This window comes from Saccoglossus kowalevskii, chromosome 16 (assembly GCF_978046115.1).
Source record: "Saccoglossus kowalevskii chromosome 16, keSacKowa6.1, whole genome shotgun sequence".
Lineage (NCBI taxonomy): Eukaryota > Metazoa > Hemichordata > Enteropneusta > Harrimaniidae > Saccoglossus > Saccoglossus kowalevskii.
The window spans coordinates 15,302,250-15,325,875 of NC_140656.1; the positions used below are offsets into that span (position 1 = coordinate 15,302,250).

A 23,626-nucleotide genomic window follows, 5' to 3' on the forward strand; every position below is an offset into this window, starting at 1 on the left:
TTATTTAAGGTTACATGAATAAATGTTATCGTTGTTAAAGTTTTGCAAATATAATAAGATATACTTTGTGTGATTGAATCTATCAGCATTTTCAATGTATGTTTGCTGTCAGATTTATTGTTGAAGGAATAATAAATATACATTTGTTGTGATAACGCAGTGTGTGTGTAATCCAAATTTATCAACTGGACTCTGCTTGCTTCTCCTGTAGATCATCTTCCAAAAAAAAAAAAAACAAGTATCTAAATGTCATGTTGAAATTCACTTCTCTGTGATGATACTTGTTTATTTCCACATGTACTGAGAAATGTTTTGTTTACTAAACTGGGATGTCATTCTTCCATTTACTGTCGTCTCAATAATGAATGGTACACCATATCAACACATTGCAAGCTATTAGGAACACAGCTGTGTAATAACACTCTCGATTTGATTTTGTGTCAATAACAAAGTCCACAGAGACCACTAAGCACAATTCAGAGTTGAAAACAAAGTGATACTGGAATGATGGCTTCAAAGCCTCCTTGTCGTCCACATCAGCTAGCACCTCTCAATGTCTTGTATATCCAGTGATTTATTACACAAAATTTATTGTAAGAGGGGAAAAATAAAGTAAGCATCAAATTCCCTCTTGAGAATGATGTGACCCAAAATCAGATTGCACTTTCCATTGTGCAGCTGCGTTGACAATATTGCTGATTTAGTGTGGAATTTATTTTTGCAATGAGTAATTCAGGCATCGCGTGTTCTTGTGTAAATGACAGACGTGTCTTGTTCCTAACCTGTCAAATTTGCACGATTCAGTACAAATGTATGTAATTGCTGTTGCTAGGTGTGTTGTCATGGTTGCCAAAGGTGTTCTACTATAATGTTCCACGTTATGTGCTGTTGCAGGGCAAACAAAAAGTACACCAAGAACTGTTATGTGGTCCTGTTATGTACCAAAACATTTTGGGTAATTTAATTTTCAACCAATATCCATCTTCTGCTGTAACAGTTTTTGTAATAACTAGTCTTCTCACCACACACCCACATGAATGTATCATCAGATAGATGAATTATTAGTGAATAAAAGTAAAGTAATCACTCACAATATTTCCCTCTCAAATATTTACATTTTTGTGGAAGACATTCAGTCTGCATTTTTCACACAATGCACAACATCTTGCATTGAACATATACAATGTACTTCCATATTTCATGCAGGAAGTCAGCACCTAAAACTGATGCTCTAAAGTTCGGAACACGTATACGTGGAGCACTCGCGGACTTGCGAAGGGTGTTTGATTCTGTGAACAAGTAAATGCCATGTGTATCTTGTACAAAAATCACCTATTGGTTAAAAATAACAAATTGTCTCATACATTGGCATTTCAAATTCTGCCCTAGGTTTTTGCCATGCATACGTTGCAAAATAAGGGAAAGTCTTTCTATAAACAGGAAAAAAAAAAAATCCTGTTTGTATTTGGATGCATTTAAGGACAAAAACGTAGGAATCTTATCAAGGGAATTTTATTGAAATAAAGTTTACAAGCACATGAAACCATGTCTTGCCTTATCAAAATTTGAATCAAATGCACATCATGTTTGATGTCTATTCTAAGTTTCAATAAAATTTCCATAGCTTGTCTGAAAAATGGTTGATTTTTAAAACAAAAATGCCTGGCAGTTGGACACATGTCTACAAAACAAAAGACAAACTCAATGTAAACAAAATTAGTCAAAGCATGTCTAAGAAAATAAAACCAACATGGTCGCCAGTCAGCCATTTCAGTTAGTCGAAAGGTAAATGGAATGAAAAAAAGATGTGCATATCTATACTGTTCTGAATTTTCATTGTGCCAACTTCAACAAAATAAGTCCAGTCATGTTGAGATACATCTGACATACCGACTGCACAGAGCAAATGAAACCCAAAACACTGGTTCCTGTTTGGGACTACATTAGAGAGGAACAAAAAAGTCGGAGTGTAATAGAAGAAACAGAGTCATGTATGTATCAGACTAATCTTGATTTCTGAAGTCATCTTTACTTCATAGGTCTGAAAACCTTGCGAATTGATGTTAATTACAAAAGAATCTAAGAATAGACTCGATAATTGATGGATCTTGGCAAGAAACCGTATGTCGATATCTTATGATATTGTAATTATTTTATTTGGTATGTTATTTCATGTGTCGAGGGCTTCCAGTGAAGTAGATACAAAAGTAAAAATCTGCTTTCACCCCTTCTCACAGAATGAAAGTAAACATGCATGCATATTGGTAGTCAAAGAAATTAAAATAGTTATTGTTGAAAAAGTAATATTTCAACAATAGGCCAAAGTTGAACAGAGAATGCTGAATTACTTGCACACATAACTGAGTAAAAAGAGAAAAAATAAACTATTGATCAACCTTAAAGTTGTACTCTGAATTCAAGTTTTATATTTGGTTTTTTGCAACTAATATTTGATTGTCTGAATTACGGATAGTCTGTAAGAAACTTCCGAAAATTCTTAGCGCTTGTTATTTGATTGTTTGGATTTCATTTGCCAACACTTCTGAAATTCAGCAAACGGGCAAATATTTCCTGAAATTTATACCATTACAGTAAATATTTCACAAAGCTTTGCCAAAGTGCTCAAAGGAAAAGTGCATCAGTTCCAGTATATGGTAGTTGTGTCATTTTAACAAGTTCTGAAATGCAGCAAAACGAAGGAGGGGAAAAGAAAGGATTCCCACACAGCTGTTTATTTTCAAATCAGATTTTAATATTAGCAATAAAATGTACACATCACAGACACATATTTTTTTTTTTTTTGTATTGTCACAGTATACAATTACCCATCATTATCTCCGATTTCTACACAGGAAAGAGTTAAAGAATCACTTGACTTGCAGGTGACAAAAAGCATGTTATACATCTGACGTACGTTGCAAGCATTGCACTCATCTCAAGATTCTAAAATTTAGTTTTTTTTAATCCCTGAGAAAAGTCTTGGGGTTTGCAGTTCAACGCCAGTCATGATACCGAGCAGTTTTCAATATTTGTTTCTATTGTTGGAATTACAAGTTTATCGACAAATTTATTTAAAAGAGTAGTAACAACTATAAAATAGCGCCCTCTATCAGTCTCACAAGAGATACTATTGTTTGTTTTTAACTTGATGTCCCTCGCCATGCATTGCCAATAATAACCATGGATGGAAAATAAATATACCATTCTAATTTTGATTTGCATGGAGTAAGTATGCAAATAAGTTAAGCAATTTTGAATTTCAATACTACCGGTAGTTGTTTGTTTCAGAATGAGACATTCTAAAGTCAGTACGTTGAGCTAAGTATCCTTGTATTCAATATTTAAGTCACTTAAATGATTCAACTTTGAAAATTATGGCTACAGACTTTTTTTTTACTAGAGTGGGAGAAAAATTATTGGGTATACATTACAGGTGTTATAAAAAACCCTAACACAAATAAGACTGGATTATGAATATAAGGAAGTTACCAACATAGTTTTACAAATTCCAATAACTTGCAAAGTTTAAAAAACTGTAGCTGTGATATCTAAATTATTTATAAAATTGTCAGAAATATTCAAAAAAAAAAATCTGTTAAATTATCAACTTTGGATAAGCTCTCTTTTGGGATGACAATTGGATGAGTGATAAAATTGTATTTGGCAGACATGAAGAGTGAAAAAAAAAATGACAATGTAATAGAGGAGGCAGCATTTGGCACATTGCCAAAACCATAATCATTTTATATATTATATATCTCAGTTAAGATTAGATGAAACCCTGATTGATGTAAAAAGTCTATCGCTAAGTTTGTCAGGAAGTTATTTATATAGATGCGAGATCTGAAGTTACAAATGTCACAATAAGTAATTCAGCTTTGCCACCATAATTATATTTCTTGAATTCAAAATAGGGCAATAGTTCATCTAGGCGTTTAAATACAGCTTAACAAAGTAGGAAGGTTGCGGGTACGTTGAGTCATCGCTTGTTTCACAATTTGACAGGGATACGACGGGATTTCACAGCCATTGCAGGAGATCGTGGAGGCACTGATTGATTTGAACAAAAGTCCATTGGTTCTGAAATAACTGATTTTGTGGCTGGATTGACTGCATACAAAGACTTGTCTTCTAACTCTTCGTCAAATTCAAACAGTGCAGGTTGGCCTTTAAATGGACTTCAAAAAAAAAACATTAATAAATATTGGGTTTAGCACACAATCAAATGAACATGGAGTAAATAATATGTTTTCAAAGCAAAATCTGCAAAAACAGAAAATTAAAAAAACTTGTTTCAGAGTTGCCAAAGTTAGTTAGTCTTGACGTCACTTGCTGATTAGTAATCACATCAACTATCTATGCTTATTGTGTTTTCGACTCTGTCCTTAATGGCGACCATATTTTGTAATATTTCATTTGAGTCACAATCCAAGTAATAAGGAAGTCCAAATAGATATTTTCAATGAATTATTGCATTTAAAATGATTTTTAATTATTTTTTTCTTGTCAAAGCACAAAGCGGAGTACACCTCCCTGATGTACCGTACCTCATTGGAGTGACAGGACTACTTCCTTGCATAGTAATTTTTCTGGGTGATCTTGGTTTCATACCCGGTCTATACATGAAGTCTTTTAAAACTGATGGAGCTACATAGGTAAAACCCTGTGAAAAAAATAAAAAACACTAAATTACAGAAACTGACATGGAAGTGTGACTAGTATTGTAATAATAACTAGTAACGGAGATGACACGAGTCAAATTGTTGGACGAAAGTTGGCACACTTATCAGCTAAAAATAACAATGAGTACACAACATGTTTCATACTCCACACATGATCGTTAGCATTCAACATGAAATTCATTATTTTTCAAATACACGTCCTTGATCAGTCCACGGTTGTGAACTTTCCGATGTGGCTATTCTAGTATTTCCCAAACTCAAAGATTTTATTTTTGATTGCAGCTACATGTACAGTATGCTTTATTTTTTCCCCACTGGTCAGATTTTACCCAATTAAGGTAGAGATGCAGGTTTGTGGGCACTTGGGAGTGAAATTTTTTTTTTTTGCTTTTTATTATTCAAACAGTCTTGGCTATAGCATGTTAAAATTTTGTAGAATTGTGAACAGTGGAACATACTCAAAAAACGATTTTAAAATATAGATAACAGGTGCAAACATTCTCTCTTTTGAATGCTTAGCAAGATTTAGCAAGGCTTTACATAAATAATAAAAAAGAAACATGGTGAAAAAAAGAAATGGTGGGATCTCCATATTACGCACTATATTTAACTTTTAACAAAACGATAATACATTTAAATTTGGAACTGTTACAGCCATTTTAATTATGAGCATTAGTAAACTTCTTACTGAGTGAATTGTTATGCAAATTAGCAATTATCTCAGCTTCTTTTTAGTGCACATCCCCGAACTTTAAAAAAAAAATAGCTCCTAGACACTTTGACCTTTTGTTTTGAAATTTTCACAAATGATTGACAATGTGTTTATCTTCAAAACGCCGTCGGGCATTGTTTTTGGTTGAACAGTGTTACAACAATCGTACAGACAACTAGCCTGGGTGTTAATTTATGCATAAACTTGAAGTAGTAAACTTTGGGCTGCTGCCCTGCAAAATTGACAACTGGTAGACAGTTTTCAAGACGGCACTTCCTTCATAGTAAACAGATGTACCCACAAATCAATTTTGCCAGGAAGCAGAAGCATTGTTTAGGAGCTAATTTTTTTTAAATTACTTTTGGCCAAAAAAACACATTTTTGTGCATATTTCAAACTACAGTGTCCATAAAAAAAAATACTAACAAAATTTTAAAATTTATACAATAAGCTTTCTGAAAACATATAGTTTTGTGGACAAGGGAGGTCATCTTGGTTTCCTAATTAACTAATTAAAATACCTGTCAGGTAAACTGCATCTCTACCTTAAATACTTCATACTGTAAAATGACTAATTTTCACTGGATTTAAATTTCGCTGATTTACCATTTCAGGCATATTCAGTGGGTTTTAAATTCACGGTTTTATCATTTAAATAATGTGTTCTATGCTAAATTTTACATATTCACTGGGTTGTAATTTAGCGCATTTTTCAGACAGTGAAATAAGCAAAATTAAAACCCAGTGAATAATTAATCTTATTACAGTATACGTTTTGACATAATTAGGCACTATGACAAGAACTCACCAAAAAAAGCTGATTTTGGCTTTCACTCAGCATACTATCATCAGGACTGTCCACCGGTGTCTGTTTTGTAAACTTTGTATCAAATTGACTCACATCTTCCTCACCACTCTACAAAAGACATAAATATTATTCAATAACTACCAAGTACCATGACAAATGTAACGCGGTTATAAAGACAAGCAGCCTATCAGCTGAGATAGCTCCGCTGTTAGCAATGCACATTTCAATTAAAGAACTGAAGACATCATTAGAAAATGAACAATATGTATAGTATCAAAGCAATCGGACTTACAGTTTTTAACAAGAAGTCGAAAATATCACTTTTTACCAAAAATTACAAAAATATTCACCAAAATTAGAGAATTGAAGATACCATCACAAAATGAACAAATCTGAGAGAGGTCCACATGTAGTACCTATATATGTAATATCAAAGCAATCAGACTATTGGTTTTTTACAAGAAGTCGAAAATATCACTTTTTACCAAAAATGACAAAAATATTCACCAAAATTATAGAATCGAAGATATCATCACGAAATGAACAAATCTGAGAAAGGTCTACATGTAGTATCTAAATATGTAATATCAAAGCAACTGAACTATTGGTTTTTAACAAGAAGTCGAAAATATCACTTTTTACCAAAAATTACAAAAATATTCACCAAAATTAGAGAATTGAAGACATCAACACAAAATGAACAAATCTGAGAGAGGTCCACATGTAGTACCTATATATGTAATATCAAAGCAATTGGACTTGTGGTTTTTAACAAGAAGTCGAAAATATCACTTTTTACCAAAAATGATAAAAATATTCACCAAAATTAGAGAATTAAAGATATCATTACAAAATGAACAAATCTGAGAGAGGTCCACATGTAGTACCTATATATGTAATATCAAAGCAATTGGACTTGCGGTTTTTAACAAGAAGTCGAAAATATCACTTTTTACCAAAAATGACAAAAATATTCACCAAAATTAGAGAATTGAAGATATCAACATGAAATGAACAAACCTAAGAGAGGTCTACCCAAGGTACATATACACCAAGTATCAAAGCATTCAGGCTTGTAGTTTTCAAGAAGAAGTCAAAAAAGTAAAACATTGACACGGACGACGACGGACGACGACGACGGATAATCACTCATATGATAAGCTCCGCTCGACAAAGTCGACAGCGGAGCTAAAAAATCCTTGCATGGTTTTAGTACATGATAAAAAGTCATGCTTCTGATTAAGTTTGCATTAACAGAAATCAGTTGATTACAGGTGTCTCCTGAAAATCTAGCACCAAAAACAATTCCTTTCAAAATGCAGTCGTTAAAACATGTGAAATCCATTTTATATGGCTTGAACTGTCACCAATATTAAACATATTCCAGATTATTGACATCTTATACAAACGCCATATACAGAAGCACTATACCACAAGATGAAAATAGAATCGAAAATGCTCACTCAGCACAACCTGTTTGTTAATCAACTTATTTGGGGGCTGTTACCTCTCATTAAATTATTACTACAAGCAAGAAAAAGATGTATAATAATAAAAGGCTACCACAAGAATACTGCAAATTATTCACTTGACGTCAGCTACACGTTGACAAATACGATTGCCATATGGCCTTCATGCATATACTTCGCAGTATTCCCCTGATAACCTCATATGAAAGTGAACTCTCTAGGTATCTAAGACCATCACAGTTTTGCTGCACCCTAGAGTTGAAACTAGAAGTTTTCACAACATAATATCATTGTCATTGTCCCTGTTGAGAGGCCAAGAGAAGAACTGGTATGTACTCACTATTGCAGGTTTTATTGGGGGTTCCATTTTCCTTGCCAGAGTGTCATCCCAGTTAACATTCCTAAAGAAGGAATGTCTTTTAATTGTTCGTGCATCATCAGCACCGCCACCAATTCTAGAGTTGGTATGTCTCTTCAGCAGCTGAATAAAACAGACATGACTATTTCAGAAAACTCTGAACACATCTATGCATACATGTGTAACGTTTTCACCACCAGTTCTCTCTTTACATGCAAATTCACAAAATCGGGACAAAGATAACCAAATTTAAAAAATCAAAATTGATTAAAATTTTGTCTTTTGGTTCGAAAAATTAAGGCACATTTCCAGAGATATTGAAGTATAAGAAAAAATTGCAAAGAAATGTCGGCAAGAAAGTCCGGTGGTGAAAAGTAGGAAGGGCAATAATTATATCACAATGAATATTTACCAACTGAAACAAAATTTTAATTGAAATACAAATGTACAAAAAATTTATCACAAGAAAGAAAACAACACTATTATGCCTGACTGGCTCAGCATGAGAGAAAATAAACGATATATCTATACTAAGGGGTGTCATTTGTAATAACATAATAGCTGTTATTTAGCCGATTCACTGTATCTGTCCAAGAAGCCTCTAGAATACCAAACAGACACATGGGCATTTTTCACCCAAATACAGGTGGAATGTACAAGCATGTTGAATGATTCCTTACAACAGACTATAATCCTATAAGTAATGACGATAAGATATGTCCACTTACCCTCCTAATCAAATCTCTTGCTTCATTCGTCAAATACGGAGGTAGATTCAATTTGCCTTTTAAAATCTGAAAGTCAACAATGTAAATTAGTACGTACAGAACATGCTTATGGAGACCTTTTCGTCACTATTTTAAATAGGTAAATTTTTTGAGCAACACCCTAATTTTTGAACGAACGAATTTCAGTTCAACAAGCTGTATGAATTTATGGTCACTTCGTGGTTGAATGCAAGATTTAGTACCGGTATACTAAATGTACACAAATCAGGTGCAATTTCTACTGGTATTGGCATGTTGTCCTCTACAAAAGAAGCTAAATAAACACATAAGCTGTGACAACACGCAATGGAGCTGCAAAAAAATCACCCACAACTCACTAAATTAGCAGTATACCTGGTTTCCTAACACTGAAAATGTTTACTGGAATCTTGACCTCAAACTAGAGTTGCCGCCCTTGTAGTCTTCTACTAACTATCAGTAAATTCATAATATAATAATTTGTTATAAGAAAGTACACTTACTTTGTCTATTGTTTTCTTTCTATTTTCAGCTGTAAATGGAGGCTATGAACAAAGAAAAATCACATTATATTAGACTGATCAACTTTAATGCTGAAATAACTCAGTTCATAGAACGACATCTTTGTAAGATTCAATACACCATATTCAAAGTTAGCACCATAGTGGACTTTTTCCATATTTCGCTGTTCTTACGAGAACATACTACATGGAAAAATGTCCTTAATATTGATATCATTGATACTTTCTTCATATCCAGGTTTGTCATAATACCATATAACAATTTTAATTGAATAAAATAGATACCTGGATGAGATCATAAATTAAACCGTCTACATTTCATCTAAATCTACTGGCTTTTTGACTTTTACAGTTAATTTCTCAACATTTGCTTTTTGCATTAATGCTTCAGCAGTTATGAAAAGAACAAATTTCCATTAAAAAGAGTGAATATAGCATTCAAAAAAAATAACCCTCACTTCTATGCTACACAGCGGTATATACAAACAGCGCCACCAATGACCAAGTTCTAAAATATACTTACAGCACCAGTCAGCATATCATACATAAGAGCACCAAGACTCCACCAGTCCACAGCTTTACCATGACCACTTCTTAAAAGAATTTCAGGAGCCCTAGCAACATAAAAAACATCACCAACTTAAAATCGGCTGTATTGTACGGTGTGTGTTTTACTTTATTTTATATATTTATTTTACTTTTACTATTTTTTTTATTTTTTTATGTTTGTTGTTACATACACATACTTGTGATTCAGTATTTTTTATAACTATTGCCAGATGCACTTTCGCGATTACCAAAACGTTTAAAAAACTGCCAGCAAATAAATAATTTGTGCACATAAAAAATGTACTTTGACAATTACCAGTAAAAACAAGACTGTTTACTTACATATATTCTATAGTACCACAAAAAGTATGCGTCATGGCACCGTCTTCTAAGGCTTCTTTACATAAACCAAAATCTGTTAATACAACATGCCCCTGGGCATCCAGCATGATATTCTCAGGTTTCAAGTCTCTGTAGATAATACCTAGTTTATGTAAATGTTCCAAAGCTAATACGATCTCTGCCAGATAAAAACTACAAAGAAAAAATATGATTGTGTTTAATTATTAGAACTAAAGAAAGTTTTAAATTCCAATAGGTAGACAATGAAAAGTAGGGACATATTTTTATATGTATGAGTACTTACCATGCCACATCTTCTAAAAATATTCCTTCTCTTTCTAAATGCATAAAAAGTTCCCCACCTGTAAAAAAAAAGTTTATAACAGTAGACATTAATTCCATATATTATAAATTATAGACACTAGTACGAGCAAATGTTACTACGGTACAGTATATACAACAGATATTGCACAGATCATCAATTTCCAATGATACAACAGTGGCAATGAAAGCCTTAGGTTTGATTAGAAATAACTATAGCTACTGGTTTTCATTTCAACCAGTACAAATCATTCTCATATCGTACAAAATTATATAATTCAAACATTAATTAGTTAGACATTTTGAATCGAAAAACAAAACATCACGTGTGAAGACACCTGATAGTAAAAACAACATGGCCGCCAGTTGACCAATTCAAATCAAATCACAAAACAAACTCATGTGCATCTGATTCAGTAATCAAGCATGTGTGATGTTCTTACAACATTTGAAAGAAATTGGCCCAGAAACAAATCATCGTACTATATTGTCTTTGTACCTACTTCTAACAAAATTGGTCAAAGCATGTCTGAGAAATGGGCAAGGACACAAGAAAATAATACCAACATGGCAGTCAGTCAATTATTTTGAAACAAATCACACAACGAACTGATGTGCATCATTAACCAACCATGAGTGGTGTCAATACCAAGTTTGAATGAAATCAGTCAAGACAAGACTGAGAGACAGTTGATGACATATTGAAATTTTGATTTTTGGCATTATTATTATTGCTTGCCAGTTGGTCAAAGGTCAACCAAACAAAAGTGAAGTGGTTATGTATCTCAGTATAACTTGTCTTTGTACCAATTTTGAACGAAATCTTTCAAGGCGTGTCCGAGAAATGACAATGGACACATAAACAGATGGACAGAACTCAAAACATAAGACAACATTTGACTTCATCCCACGAGGTCTAATACATAATAAAAAACTATGAAATATATGAATTATTTTTTTCAGTTGTGCGAGTGTTCCACGTACCATGCATTCAAATATCCTGACTCGAAATACAATGTTTATTCAAATAAGGTCATTAATGCAAGACTAGCGGGACACTGCTTCAGACACAACGAACCAGCGTCCTTGGTGCTACTGTGGAAACCAACCCATGGACAGATAAGACCTGGCAGGCCTTTTGATGACTACGTATCCGTGCTTCAAAAGGATACTGGCCTTAGCACTGACGAACTAAAAGTTCTGATGAGGGACGGGGAATCGTGGAGGAAGCTGACCATGGAACCGGTCGCGCCTACCTGATGATGATGATGAATGCAAAGCTGTTTCATAGTTTTATGTATATATTAAGATAAATATGCAACATTTATTTTCTCAAACTTTGATATTTGAGTATTATGCGACTTACCACTTAAATATTCTAAAATTAGATACAGTTTGCCTCCAGTTTGAAAAGCATACAGCAAGTCTACAATAAAAGGATGCTTCACAGCCTCCAAGATATTCCTCTCTGCTTTTGTGTGAGCTGTGTCTTTAGCGTTCCTAGCAATGGAGGCCTGTAAAATCATTTGTTTTGAGTTACAAGAAAGAAGTGAAATATGACACATTGAATGCTAGATACAGGAGTTTATCACATATATGTTGCACATGTCAAATGTTTAGGGGTCATTGATCTTGATGGAAAAGTAAGTTGTTTGATTAGGAAGGAGGGTGTAAAAGTTTTTATTGTGTGCGTCCAAATAACAATATGAAACTATGTGAAACACAAACTAGAAACAGACATGAGTGAATGTAAAACATTTTATACAAGATCCCAAAAAACATAAATAGAAATATACATAAGGTTAAAAAATTCAAACTAAACTAGTATAGGAGTTTGTACTAAAAAAAAAACTTTTGGTACAGAAGGGGGAGGGGGGTGTCAGAACCAGTTCTGAGTGTCAGACTTGCGTTTCCCATATCCATATATTTTAATGATTTGTCTTATCTTTAATAAAGTTACTCTCGGTATTAAATTACAATCATTGACTGGGACGGGATTCATAATATAAATAGCATAACAGTTTGGGTCATAGCTCATGGTCTAAAATGGTATAATTCCAGGAATTGATGACGTCAGGCTGTGCTATTTGAAAATGGACTGGGAGCTATAATTCGCTTTTCTGAACGCTGCACAAATCTTTTCAAAATTGTATGATTTGAGAGAATGATAGGCAAGTGGAATAGTCACTAGTCTAAAAAAGTAAGGTGTGTAGCTTCTCCTTATATAAGACAATGAAGCACAATGTATAAAAGAGTTATGGGGTAAATTGCTGTGGGCAGTTTTAAAATCTAGTCAAGCAATGATTAGACACGCATCATGTGAGACATGTTTTTAGATTTCATCAGAAGTTCTGACTGACCCAGAACAAGTCAGTGAACAATAAGAGCCCAACCCCTAATCATAGAGTACAAATGTACGATAATAGATTGAAACTGTAACCATTTTCTTGCATACCAAATATTTTTCCCGCTCAAAATTTAGTGCAAATATTTTCACATTTTGTAAAATTTTCACTAAATTTCATCATCATATTGAACCATACAGACAGTTTCAGATATTGCTTTTTGTTTCAAAACGTTTGTCAATTTTTATCAACATTTGGAGTAGAGAAGACTGTATAAAATAATTTTGCTCAAAAGTAAAATGACGACTAGAGAAACATAACTGGCGACTAGAGAATCAAAGTCAAAGTCAAAACCCTAATTTAGCAATGACATTTTTGAAATGATAACCAGAAAATAAAGTCCATGAAAACATGCGTATACATGGCTAGTTGGATTGCTTACCTTTTTTAATACTTTCATAGCAAATATTTTGTTGTTATCAGTACCAGTAACTTTCCTCACCTGGAACACCTGCAATGAGTACAGTAATATCTGGTGAAAAAGGCAGTTGAGTCAAAGCATATATACATTAATACATTGAAAAAACTCAACAAGCTGCTCTCTGATTGGTCCAACTGTTGGGTGTGAAGGTTATGTAGCCAATCAGGCACAATCTTGTAAGCAGCATCGCACTGATTTGCAAACAGTGCTATTATGATGGTGTCACAATCTGGTATTGACATTTAGAAAATATGTGTAGACACATTAGCTCAATCAAAGTTATAAAGTGGTTAGTATTAGATCAGTACAATTATATGGATATATGGCTGTGTGGGCTTGTACCAGCCATGAAAATGTGTTCAGAAACCTCAATCCAGGAATTGATACATCTGTCTACAAAACACTCTGCATCAATCCAGGAATCACTGTAATGATGAGAAAAGCTACTCTGGATCGATCAAGGAATTGCTGTATTGATAAACAAAATAGCTACTCTAGTAACCTGTCATTTAGACAGACACTGCACATTTTAGTCAGGGTACAACTGTTCATTAGAAAGGCTAAAATTCAACAAACTTATCTTTTCGATGTGCCTATATATACATTTGTAATTCTGTGTCTACAGACTGGCGACTGTTATCTTTCATTTTCGTATTTTCAGACATGAATTTGTTAACCTCTGGTTAAAATCCTGTTTATTGCTACAAGGTGATTCACATGTATAATACTGACATTTGATATAGTAATACAATATACCAGTAGTACACTAAGATAACTGTGTGTTAATCTACACTGATCTTTGGCTATTACCATGGCAACCTGGCATCATGACAATACGCAAGAGTTATGATAACGGCATAACTGTAGATATATAACAATAATAAAGTCTGATATAAAAATATATTTTCACGTCAATTTTTTTTATTCTCTAGAAATGTTGTGTTGGATGTTTGTTTTTTTAATACCCGTAATAATAGTGTTATAATTGCAAGATATACAGCAAACCAATATCCCGTTCATCAACTTTCACTGAAAAGACAATCATGTTCAAAATTCTGCTTGTCCATAATGGATACTGTAAAATACTTTACTTTCGCTTGTAATAAATTTTCACTGAAGGAATGATTCAGTGAAAATAAAATCCAGCAAACATACCATTTTTCCTATACTTTACGTTCAACTCATCAAAAATCAGTGAACATAAATTCCATACAAAACACCTAAAAAGTCTTTTCAGCAAAAATTAATTCCAGCTAAAATAAAGTATTTTACAGTAAGTTGATTAAAGGCAGTTCAAACCTAATCTAATTAATGCACTACTTAGGCATGTTACTCAACCGCCTTCAGAAATACATTTCTAGTGCAAGAACACATGAATCAAAAATTGCATTCATTGTATGATGGATCATTTAAAATACTTTGACCACAGACTCATCTATCATTTATGCGCATGCAAAACAATTTTTTTCTTATGAGAATAAGAAAAGTAAAAAAAATAAAAAACAAAGTAAGATGAGAGAAGAAGCTCCGGGTAAATTTGTAATACAGTATTATAATATTAGTACGAACTGGTAATATGTTTTTTGGCCCTATGTAATTCAAATGATTAGGAAATTTGATGGACAGTTTTTAAATAACAAATTTTCCCTACTATTCATTCTACATTTCAATGTTGTTGTTTTTTGTCTATATATTAAAGCGGGGAAGTCGTCGCATGTGTCATGTGGCCATAGCATGCCATTGTTTACAAACAAGCATCTACCCATGAGCCTTTGCGTTCTTAGCGCATGTTGTTATCGTCATTTGGGACTCAATTCCAAACGTGCACAGGTGACACCCCTCTCGATTTAACATCAATTCATACTCTATTGAAATATTGACATTATTTCTGTGCATAAATATGTTGGAACTGAGTGAAAAAATTCTGCAGGTATTCAACAATATTTTGAAAAACAAAGTAGGTAATCAGTTCTGATCTTACAACCCACAGTAATCTAAATAACATAATCTCAGTGGATTTCACTGTAAAACAATTTTTACTGTATCTTATCAAAAAGTTACAGTAAAAGGCATGAATCTGTGGTCGTTATTCATGTTTTATAAATATACATTTTTATAAATCAATATAGATGTTAGAATTTAAATTGACGTCTCGAGAAATGGTATTGTGACATCATCATTCTAATTAATATTAATGAGATAATTCAACATTAACCAATCAGAAAGCACCCAATTTTGAATATGAGGGGCTGTCACAGTTGCTATGTCTTGTGAGGGTATGCACACACATTATGGGTATAGACAATGCTGAGGTCTCTAGCCAATCACTATTGAATATAAGTTGATAATCAGCATTTAAAACATTTATGCCTTCCATTTGAAAACATTTGTAAACAGTTATGAGGTTGAAGCAAAGGGACCGGCTTCATTTTTCCCCATCAGCAGATTCATAGTTATACAAAAAATATACCCAACACCTTGATGGAGGCCATTAGCCATTTGACAGCAAATAGACAATCAGTATGAGATCTTGAGGAGCCCAAACCACATAGCCTCAGTTTTGTTAAAATTAACACAAAACTTAGACAAAGAATTCACCCAGAGTGGTGAATGACCTTTCAACAGAGATCAATATTTTGCCACTACTATGACTTTCCTTTAAACTTTATTACAGGAAAGTCAATAAAATATGAAGAATATTATGCAAATGTAAAATCTTTTATTTGGCCAAAACCTCATTAAAACACCTTACCTTGCCATAACCACCTTTTCCTAATACTCTTAAAAGCTCAAAATCAGCAGGACCAACTTTCTCTCTGCCCGGGTTGACAGTAGCATCTGAAAGGGCTAATTCTTCTATGTCGTAGGAACTAAAGTAAAACACAATAAAAATAGCATTATAATCTACAATTACAATTTGAACTATTCTCGGGAGCATCTGGGCATTTTGGCTGCCAGGCAACCACAACCGATGAAAAAAATGGTCGAAAACACTCAAAAACATGTACTTTGGTCAAGTCGTTAAGAGTATCCTGAAAAGTGTTACAAGATTACCCATATAAAAACTGGATTATATAAGAAAATTTTGTTTTCTCAACATAGCTACTGGCTCTTCGATTGGCATTTCACAGCATCTCGTGCAGAGTCCATAGAAGTAAATGCTACAGTGGTGTGCATCTTAGCAACATAAAACATTCTGTGACATAGCTCCGTCCCCGAGAACACAACTATTTTAGGAAATCCAATGGTGTTCTTTTACCTGTTACACTTGGAAAACCCCTAGTACAATCTAAGCTTAAAGTTCTCATTCTCTTTTTACAAATATGTGAGGTAACATGAGGTACAATGTCAAGATTGTAAGTGGGTAAGAAAAAATTAACTGTAATATATTAAAGACAATGTCCCACATTATAATACCATGAACGAACAAACAAACAAGTAATTCACTTGCTGCAAAGCCAGCCGAGTTGATCCTGCACACAAGCACCCCGAAATAACGTACTGAAGCAACCAACTAACACTGTTTTGTACACATGCAGTTGTGGGGGAATATGTTCACAAATATTTTCATTATAGCGTTCATAATAGAGAAAATAGCAAAATATAAAACTAAGCAGAGCATTGTGGGTATTTTCTAGTAAACTGTACAGAAACTCAAAAATGACGAGTGGCTCAGGCACTATAAAATTGCCTTCCATCAATCATTTAAGTATTTCAAAGCAAAATGTTATAGTTTGGGTGCATTTATTTTTCTGTCACTAATAAAATGAGAATTTTTTTTATGTTCGAGAATTTCCAAGTTTTTGAGAAACTCGCTGTTTTGTGTGATTTTTTCACCTTGCCTGTAAATCATTAATGTATACAATTTTGTGTTGTTTGGTGGAAAGTCAGTTGATGAAAATTTTGGAGAGTGCAGTGGTCAAAGGTTCAGTGACATGTTTATTGGTTTATGGTTTATTTGTGATGTTTTAGGGACTACTTTATTACAAGCATCAGAATACATACTTTTGTATCAAGTGTTTGATATGTAAAAGTACATTTTTGTATTGCTATTGGTGTAACTAAAAATGGCGGAATAAGCAAGAAGTTGAACGTGAAAGCTCTCTGGTTATTGGATGTTTTATGTGTTCCTGCGTCAACACATCACAGTATTACAATGCTGGACGTTGTGGTCCTCTCAAATTAAGCTACACATTCATCAACATTCAGGCTTTGTTTGTCATTGAGAGCAGTTACAAGTAATAATATTTTATTGACAGGATACTGACAAAGAAAGGTACAGCAGTATGATAAAGCGTTAAAGTTTGCAGGAGAAAATGGCATAATGGAAATTTGGACAAAACAAAAAAGGTTATTTACCCTCGTAGATTAATTTAAATTTTGTTTTTTATTTTATTTTATATAGACTGGGCATATTGTGTTTGGTGTGGAAGTTGCTGCCTTGAACATAAACATTTTTCTATGTTCTTTGCTAACACGATATTAATTAATTAAGAAATGTTACATCTGAACTCATGATTGCGGAGAATTTGTTAGTTTTCGTCAAAACAGTAAAATTTATAATTAATTCTGCTGCATTGATAAAAAGTAAATTTCTTTGATGTTTGTATATTTACATGACATTACAAAGTGTGTCTTGTCTTCAATTCCCATTGCATTACATAAGTCACACATTTGTCAGTTTTTGGTTTTGTATTTCTGCCCATTTTGATTTTAAGACAGTGATTGCCGAGTCTGAATTTACTCAATTGTTTTGTCAATTATTTTGATGTTCTCGATATCAACCAGGTTTTTGTTATTATTTTTTCAGTGTTAAATAACCAACTCTTCTAAATTACACCGTCAATGTCAAACAGATAGTATGACTACATGTATATGTTAACTGATAAAAAAAAACACAGTATATATAAATTTCTTACTCTTGCTCCATTTCACCCGAAGAATCCAAGAACTGGTTCTGTAAAAAAAAAAGTGAAGAGTTTTGAATAAATCTCTAAACAGCATTGCAAAGTTATGATTGATTTCACATATGGTGAAGAACAACAAGTAACTGATTTTCTCCACTATTAGCACTGTATTTTCTCTATTAGTAGAGCATGTGGTTACGTAAATGACAGATATGTGTCTAAGATCAAAATAAGTCATATTTGAATGATCTAGTATGCAATAATTGAGATTGTTTGGTTGTATGCGCTTCTAATAGAGAAAATATGGTACAATCCCAGTTAGCACCCATGAACCTACATCTATACCATAATACAGTCCATCATTCTAAAATTCCCCCTTATGAATCACACTAAGTTAGATGCTGAAAACTTAATCAAAACTGAAATCATGAAAATATTTGTTCATGTTCAGCTATTCACAAGACACCTCTAACAGTGTTATTATGCATAATACTGGACATGTCAAGCAAAACTTGACACGTCACTCTTCTCAAGAAACAACACTCCTCATGAAGTATAATAAATGTAGATACATGTATAATAATAAAGTTGACACATATCAGTGCTGATCTTATTAGTTTTATTCATTTATTTGTTGCAACCCTTTCAAATTAGGGGCAGAAAAAGTAAAATTAATTACAAAAAGTTTGTTAACAAATCATACACATAGGATTTTTTTAGTTCAGCTGTATCAATGAGAAATTGCATAATTGCTAGATATCTGTTTTCCTACATAGTTCAGCACTGTAGCCCAGGCTAATGTGCCCAAAGGGATAAATTAGCAGTTCATTGCCCTGGGAAATATCTTTCTATATTCAATATTACTCAGTAAGGAGTGTTTGATTTTGTTCATCATAACTTCCCTCTGGCTGGAGATAAAATGCTCTATTGTTTCAATACCATTTCCACAACAGGGACATGTACAATCTTCTACATCTGAGCATTTTCTTTTTTTTTTTGTATGCCAGATCTAGGGTACATGATTTTGCTTTAAACTTAAGCTACGCCCATTTAAGACCATCAAACAATTCCAAACACTAGAAGTTTTATGCAGTTTATTTGATGGAAGTGTTCGTTTTTGAAATTAAATTGTACGCCCATGATAACTTATTTTATTCTATTCAAGTGTAGCAGACTCTATGATGCAGAGTCACTCGTATCTCGTGCAACATTTTGCTCTAAATGTGTTTGAAACTGGGTTCACAGAGAAATATCGCTCACAGATTTGTCCCGTCCACTAGTACCAATAATGTTACGTTACCCGAGCCCCTGTTCTCTTCTGATGTCCTCTTCTTTGTCGCTGATAGCGCCACCGAGCGCCAGTTCTATCTCAATCCTCTCTAATTTTAGTATAGATGATATTCAGCCATAATTAGAATTTTCATCTTTGACATATCTTGCGAGTTACACGAGTTAAACATAACAAAAGTGTATACTGCATATGATTTTTACAACCAGCACCCTTGGTGAAAGCGGTTTTGTTCCAAAACAAACACCGCAAAGTACATATGCAGTTACTCCAAGGGAAATTGATTGGAAGATGGTTGTCTTGATCATGATCAGTTTATTATTTTAGTTTAGTTATTTTATTTTTTACAACATAAACCTACATAATATCCAATCTTATGTACTAATTACATCATTCTTCTTTGTTGCGATAGACTGATAAAAATACACGAATTACTAAAAATGTTGTAAGGTTATTATTCCTATAACCATGTGATTTCAAACAAAATTATTCAAATATTCATAAAAATACTCTAAGGTAATATTCTTATAGCTTCTCTAATTTACTGGGTGAATTGCTGTTACACCAAAAAATTTCTGGTTCATTTTACCCTCCAATAGATAACAACTACCTGTTAAGAATATCAATTTTATTGGTAAAAAAAAAAACTAGGTGACTCGTGGTGTATTTAAATAAGTGTGGGTGTGGGGTTGCCAAAACTGTTGACAGCGATGAATGAATATCTAAGGGCAAGAAATAAATCGGACCATTGGCAGTGGTGTTGAAGTGAATCATCAAGCAGCCGTGCTTGGCATAATACCAAAATACGAAGAAAAGATGGCCTTTGACATGTCTGATAAATACCCCGGCATGTTCTATGTCATGTGGTGAAATCATAAAGTCAATAGTCCGTGTGGTTGATTCTCTTTCCGAAAAAAAAAGTCAGTACATCCGTACAAGTCGTGGGAAGTACATGTAGGGATGTACGCAACAGCCTGACATTAAAAGGCGACCCCCATGTCAAACTCACCTCTAATTCATCGTCGGAGATTTTATCGTATTGGTCGTTCTCCAACTCGAGATCGAACACTCCTGCCATGTTGTCAAAAACTTCTTAATAAAAACTGACAAAAATTGTATGCGAATCCATGGAAACCGCTAAAATCCCACCAGACACAGCCAAGCGATTTCAGCAACGACCCGGCTTATTGCATATTCAATATGGCGTCGATCATGTGACAGAATATACTGACCAATAAAAACGCTAGATTGATACATAGCTATCATTTTTGTTTCTTCGCCGAAACAATACACAACTTATCGGTGATTTTATAACTCTGGTTATCTTTGAGTGGATTATACATTTTCTATCTGGTTACTATTATCAAATAGTACACGGAAATAAACTAGTATTCCGGCATCGTGGATTGTAACAGCGCCCTCACTAGGCGATATTCAGCCAGTTTTACGCTTCGGTAGAGTTTGTACTTGAGTTTGCTTTCGTTTTTATTACCCCACAACCGCGCATTGTTTTTATTCCCACGTGAAATAATATCCAGTGGATCAACCCGATTCCCACGTGTATAAGTTAATTACCATTCATATTATTAATAACAAGTATTCCAATACAGTACGATGATTGTATATAGCTATTTGATAATATTCCACACGATTTCACACTTTTCACGCTCTGCTGCACTTGACGTTGATATTTGGTGATATTGGACTTGTAATTCGCCATTTTGTGTATTACATCGTGACTTTCTGCCTGACGTCGAGTACGCCACCTGGTCTTAGTAACATTGACCAGAGTCACTAATCATATGCAAGTATGAACATCTTACTGTGTACAGCAACTTTCTAGTACATGTACTATGCAGTGGAATTGTTTTGTTGTTTCTATTAACCATCTCATTAACATTTGAATGGACTATGGAAACAAACAATACTCTATTCAGTGTGGGGACATTAGTGAATTTATCATTACCAAGAAGAACTGAGAATTACTTCGTGTAATATCAGAATTATATTTAATAAATTAACAAAGCTGCGTATTTCAATGAACAATCCAACTTTCAATGCTGATATACTTGGTGTATCAGAATCCTGGTTGAATGATGTGTATCACGCGACAAAGCTCGATCGTGTAAGCAAAGCTGGTGTAGGTGAAATGATGTACTTATATTAAGTATATTCCCCATTCGCAAGAAGGTACAATCTATTGTATGAAGATCATCTGGAATAAAGTACTGCTGCCAAAGTTCCCGTCATTCCTGGTTGCAATGGTTTATAGCTTGAGCCCCCTCTAACGCTGATATAAATACAAGTATATATCAGTAAGCATGTGCTTAAAACAAAGTATTTATCATTGCTGGGGATGTTAATAATGATTTATCTAATGGGTTAAATGATACCTGTGAGAGAAACTGATCATGTATATGTCACTCACTTAGAAAAATATCCGTTGAATCTGTCACGGGAAGTTCCTTTCATTGGAATCACTACGCGACATATATTGTACATACAATAATCGTCAATACTTCTGTTAAATATCATTCTTTCAAACACTTTAATTGTTCAGTTCCTAACAATGATTTAGTTCTATGAAATGTCATTGATATTTACAATGATCCAAACAATGCGTACTATTGGTCAACACTGTTTATGCAGGTGGTAGGTAAACATGCTCCACTAAAGAAGCGCCGTGTCAGATCAGATCATGCCATTAATTGCAGACAGGGATTCGTTTAAGGCTGTAGGTGGTTATACCAATTTTAAGAATATGTTAGTGCCTTTATTGTGAAGGCTGAAACTACATATTTTAAGTCAAATATTGAAAGGTGAAGTGCCAATACTAAAGGCTTGTGGAAATATTTACGTGAACGGCGCACTCCTTGTAATATGTGCAAAGATCCGACCATCTTACTTGGTGAGAATAGGGATGGGATTTCTAATCCACTTCAAATATCTGAAAAAAATTATTGCTGATCGATTTATCACTACTGTCACCACAATAATTTAGGTAATTATGTTAGAAATAATACAAGAGATAGTAGTTATCATATTCCTATGACTTCCAATGAGTTTGTCTTGCGCCATTTGGATAATTTTAAACCAAATAAATCCACTGGTGCTCGTGGTATTAATGTTGGTTAATCCCTGACTAAGATCTGTAATTTATGTTTTTCAAGTATATTTGTAGAGGGTATATGTCAAATAAAGATATTGTATGTATTATTGCTTGTAAAATATAATATCAACTAATGTACCACACAAACAGGTTATCTCGTCTCTTCTGAAATGATCTTGTAATATATTTTGCTATCGCTCTAACATGGTTCACCATAAAGTAACTTATTTTTTTCTATATCAGTTAACAAATTAAATTGGTTTCTGGAAATACTAAGTACATTAAATAGCTGCTCACATAATTCTGTGTATAATTGACAATACAGTAAGAAGTGTATTTCATCTTCTGTTACATTTAAAGAACATAATTTACAAATGCGCCTCTCTAGGTTTTCATGTCTATATCGTCCCGTTTCGATACGCAAAGGAAGTATACCGAAACGGAGCTGTGCTAAAAACGACCTTTTACCTCTAGACATGTTTAATGATAAGTAACTTTCTTCTCCAAATTCAGATTTAAATTTAATAACAGTACGTAGTTTGGGTTCATTATTAACATTTGTATGCCAGTTTTCAATGGAAATTGCATTTTTCTTTTCTTTAATGCATAAATATATGTCATCCATATCTAACAAATCAAAATTATTACACATATCAGATGACCAATTTCCATATCCCAGAGCATATTCCCATAGAACATACCTTGATTCATTTAACATGCATAACCAGTATCTAGCCATATTAGCCCAATGCAGTGAACTTTACGTAGACCAATCCGTATCCCCTGTGACTGCTAAAGTTGGAGCGTATTTATGCTCTCCTAAGAAGAATCCAAGTGCCCTGTTTTGAACTGCATCGCAACATGGGTAGCTATCATAACCCCAAATACCGGAACAATAATCTATAATTGGGACAATTGTAGAATTGTATATTTTAGTATATGTTTTAAACCCCATATTATTTAAGAATTTAAATGTCGTCATAAGAGC

General features: G+C 33.6%; 1 protein-coding gene across 1 annotated transcript; it reads right to left on the reverse strand.

The window, feature by feature from the left end:
• Positions 1-3,700: 3,700 nt before the first annotated feature.
• On the reverse strand, positions 3,701-20,721 carry LOC100376001 (ribosomal protein S6 kinase beta-1-like). The gene is made up of 14 exons (XM_085491115.1): positions 20,539-20,721; positions 18,254-18,291; positions 16,087-16,204; positions 13,296-13,364; positions 11,875-12,022; positions 10,492-10,549; positions 10,188-10,379; positions 9,820-9,910; positions 9,279-9,320; positions 8,758-8,823; positions 8,012-8,152; positions 6,203-6,310; positions 4,548-4,663; positions 3,701-4,178 (listed from the first exon to the last, which is right to left on the reverse strand). Exons 1-14 carry the CDS (start codon positions 20,605-20,607, stop codon positions 3,992-3,994), a joined length of 1,443 nt encoding a protein of 480 aa, XP_085347241.1. The 5' UTR covers positions 20,608-20,721; the 3' UTR covers positions 3,701-3,991.
• Between the last annotated feature and the right edge of the window lie 2,905 nt (positions 20,722-23,626).

Excerpts from the sequence above, each read along its gene's own strand:
- LOC100376001 (XM_085491115.1), bottom strand. The coding sequence starts at position 20,607 with ATGGCAGGAGTGTTCGATCTCGAGTTGGAGAACGACCAATACGATAAA. Across the intron at positions 9,321-9,819 it reads ATGATATGCTGACTGGTGCT|CCTCCATTTACAGCTGAAAA; the intron begins GTAAGTATATTT and ends CTTTGTTCATAG. Across the intron at positions 8,153-8,757 it reads CAAGAGATTTGATTAGGAGG|CTGCTGAAGAGACATACCAA; the intron begins GTAAGTGGACAT and ends TGTTTTATTCAG.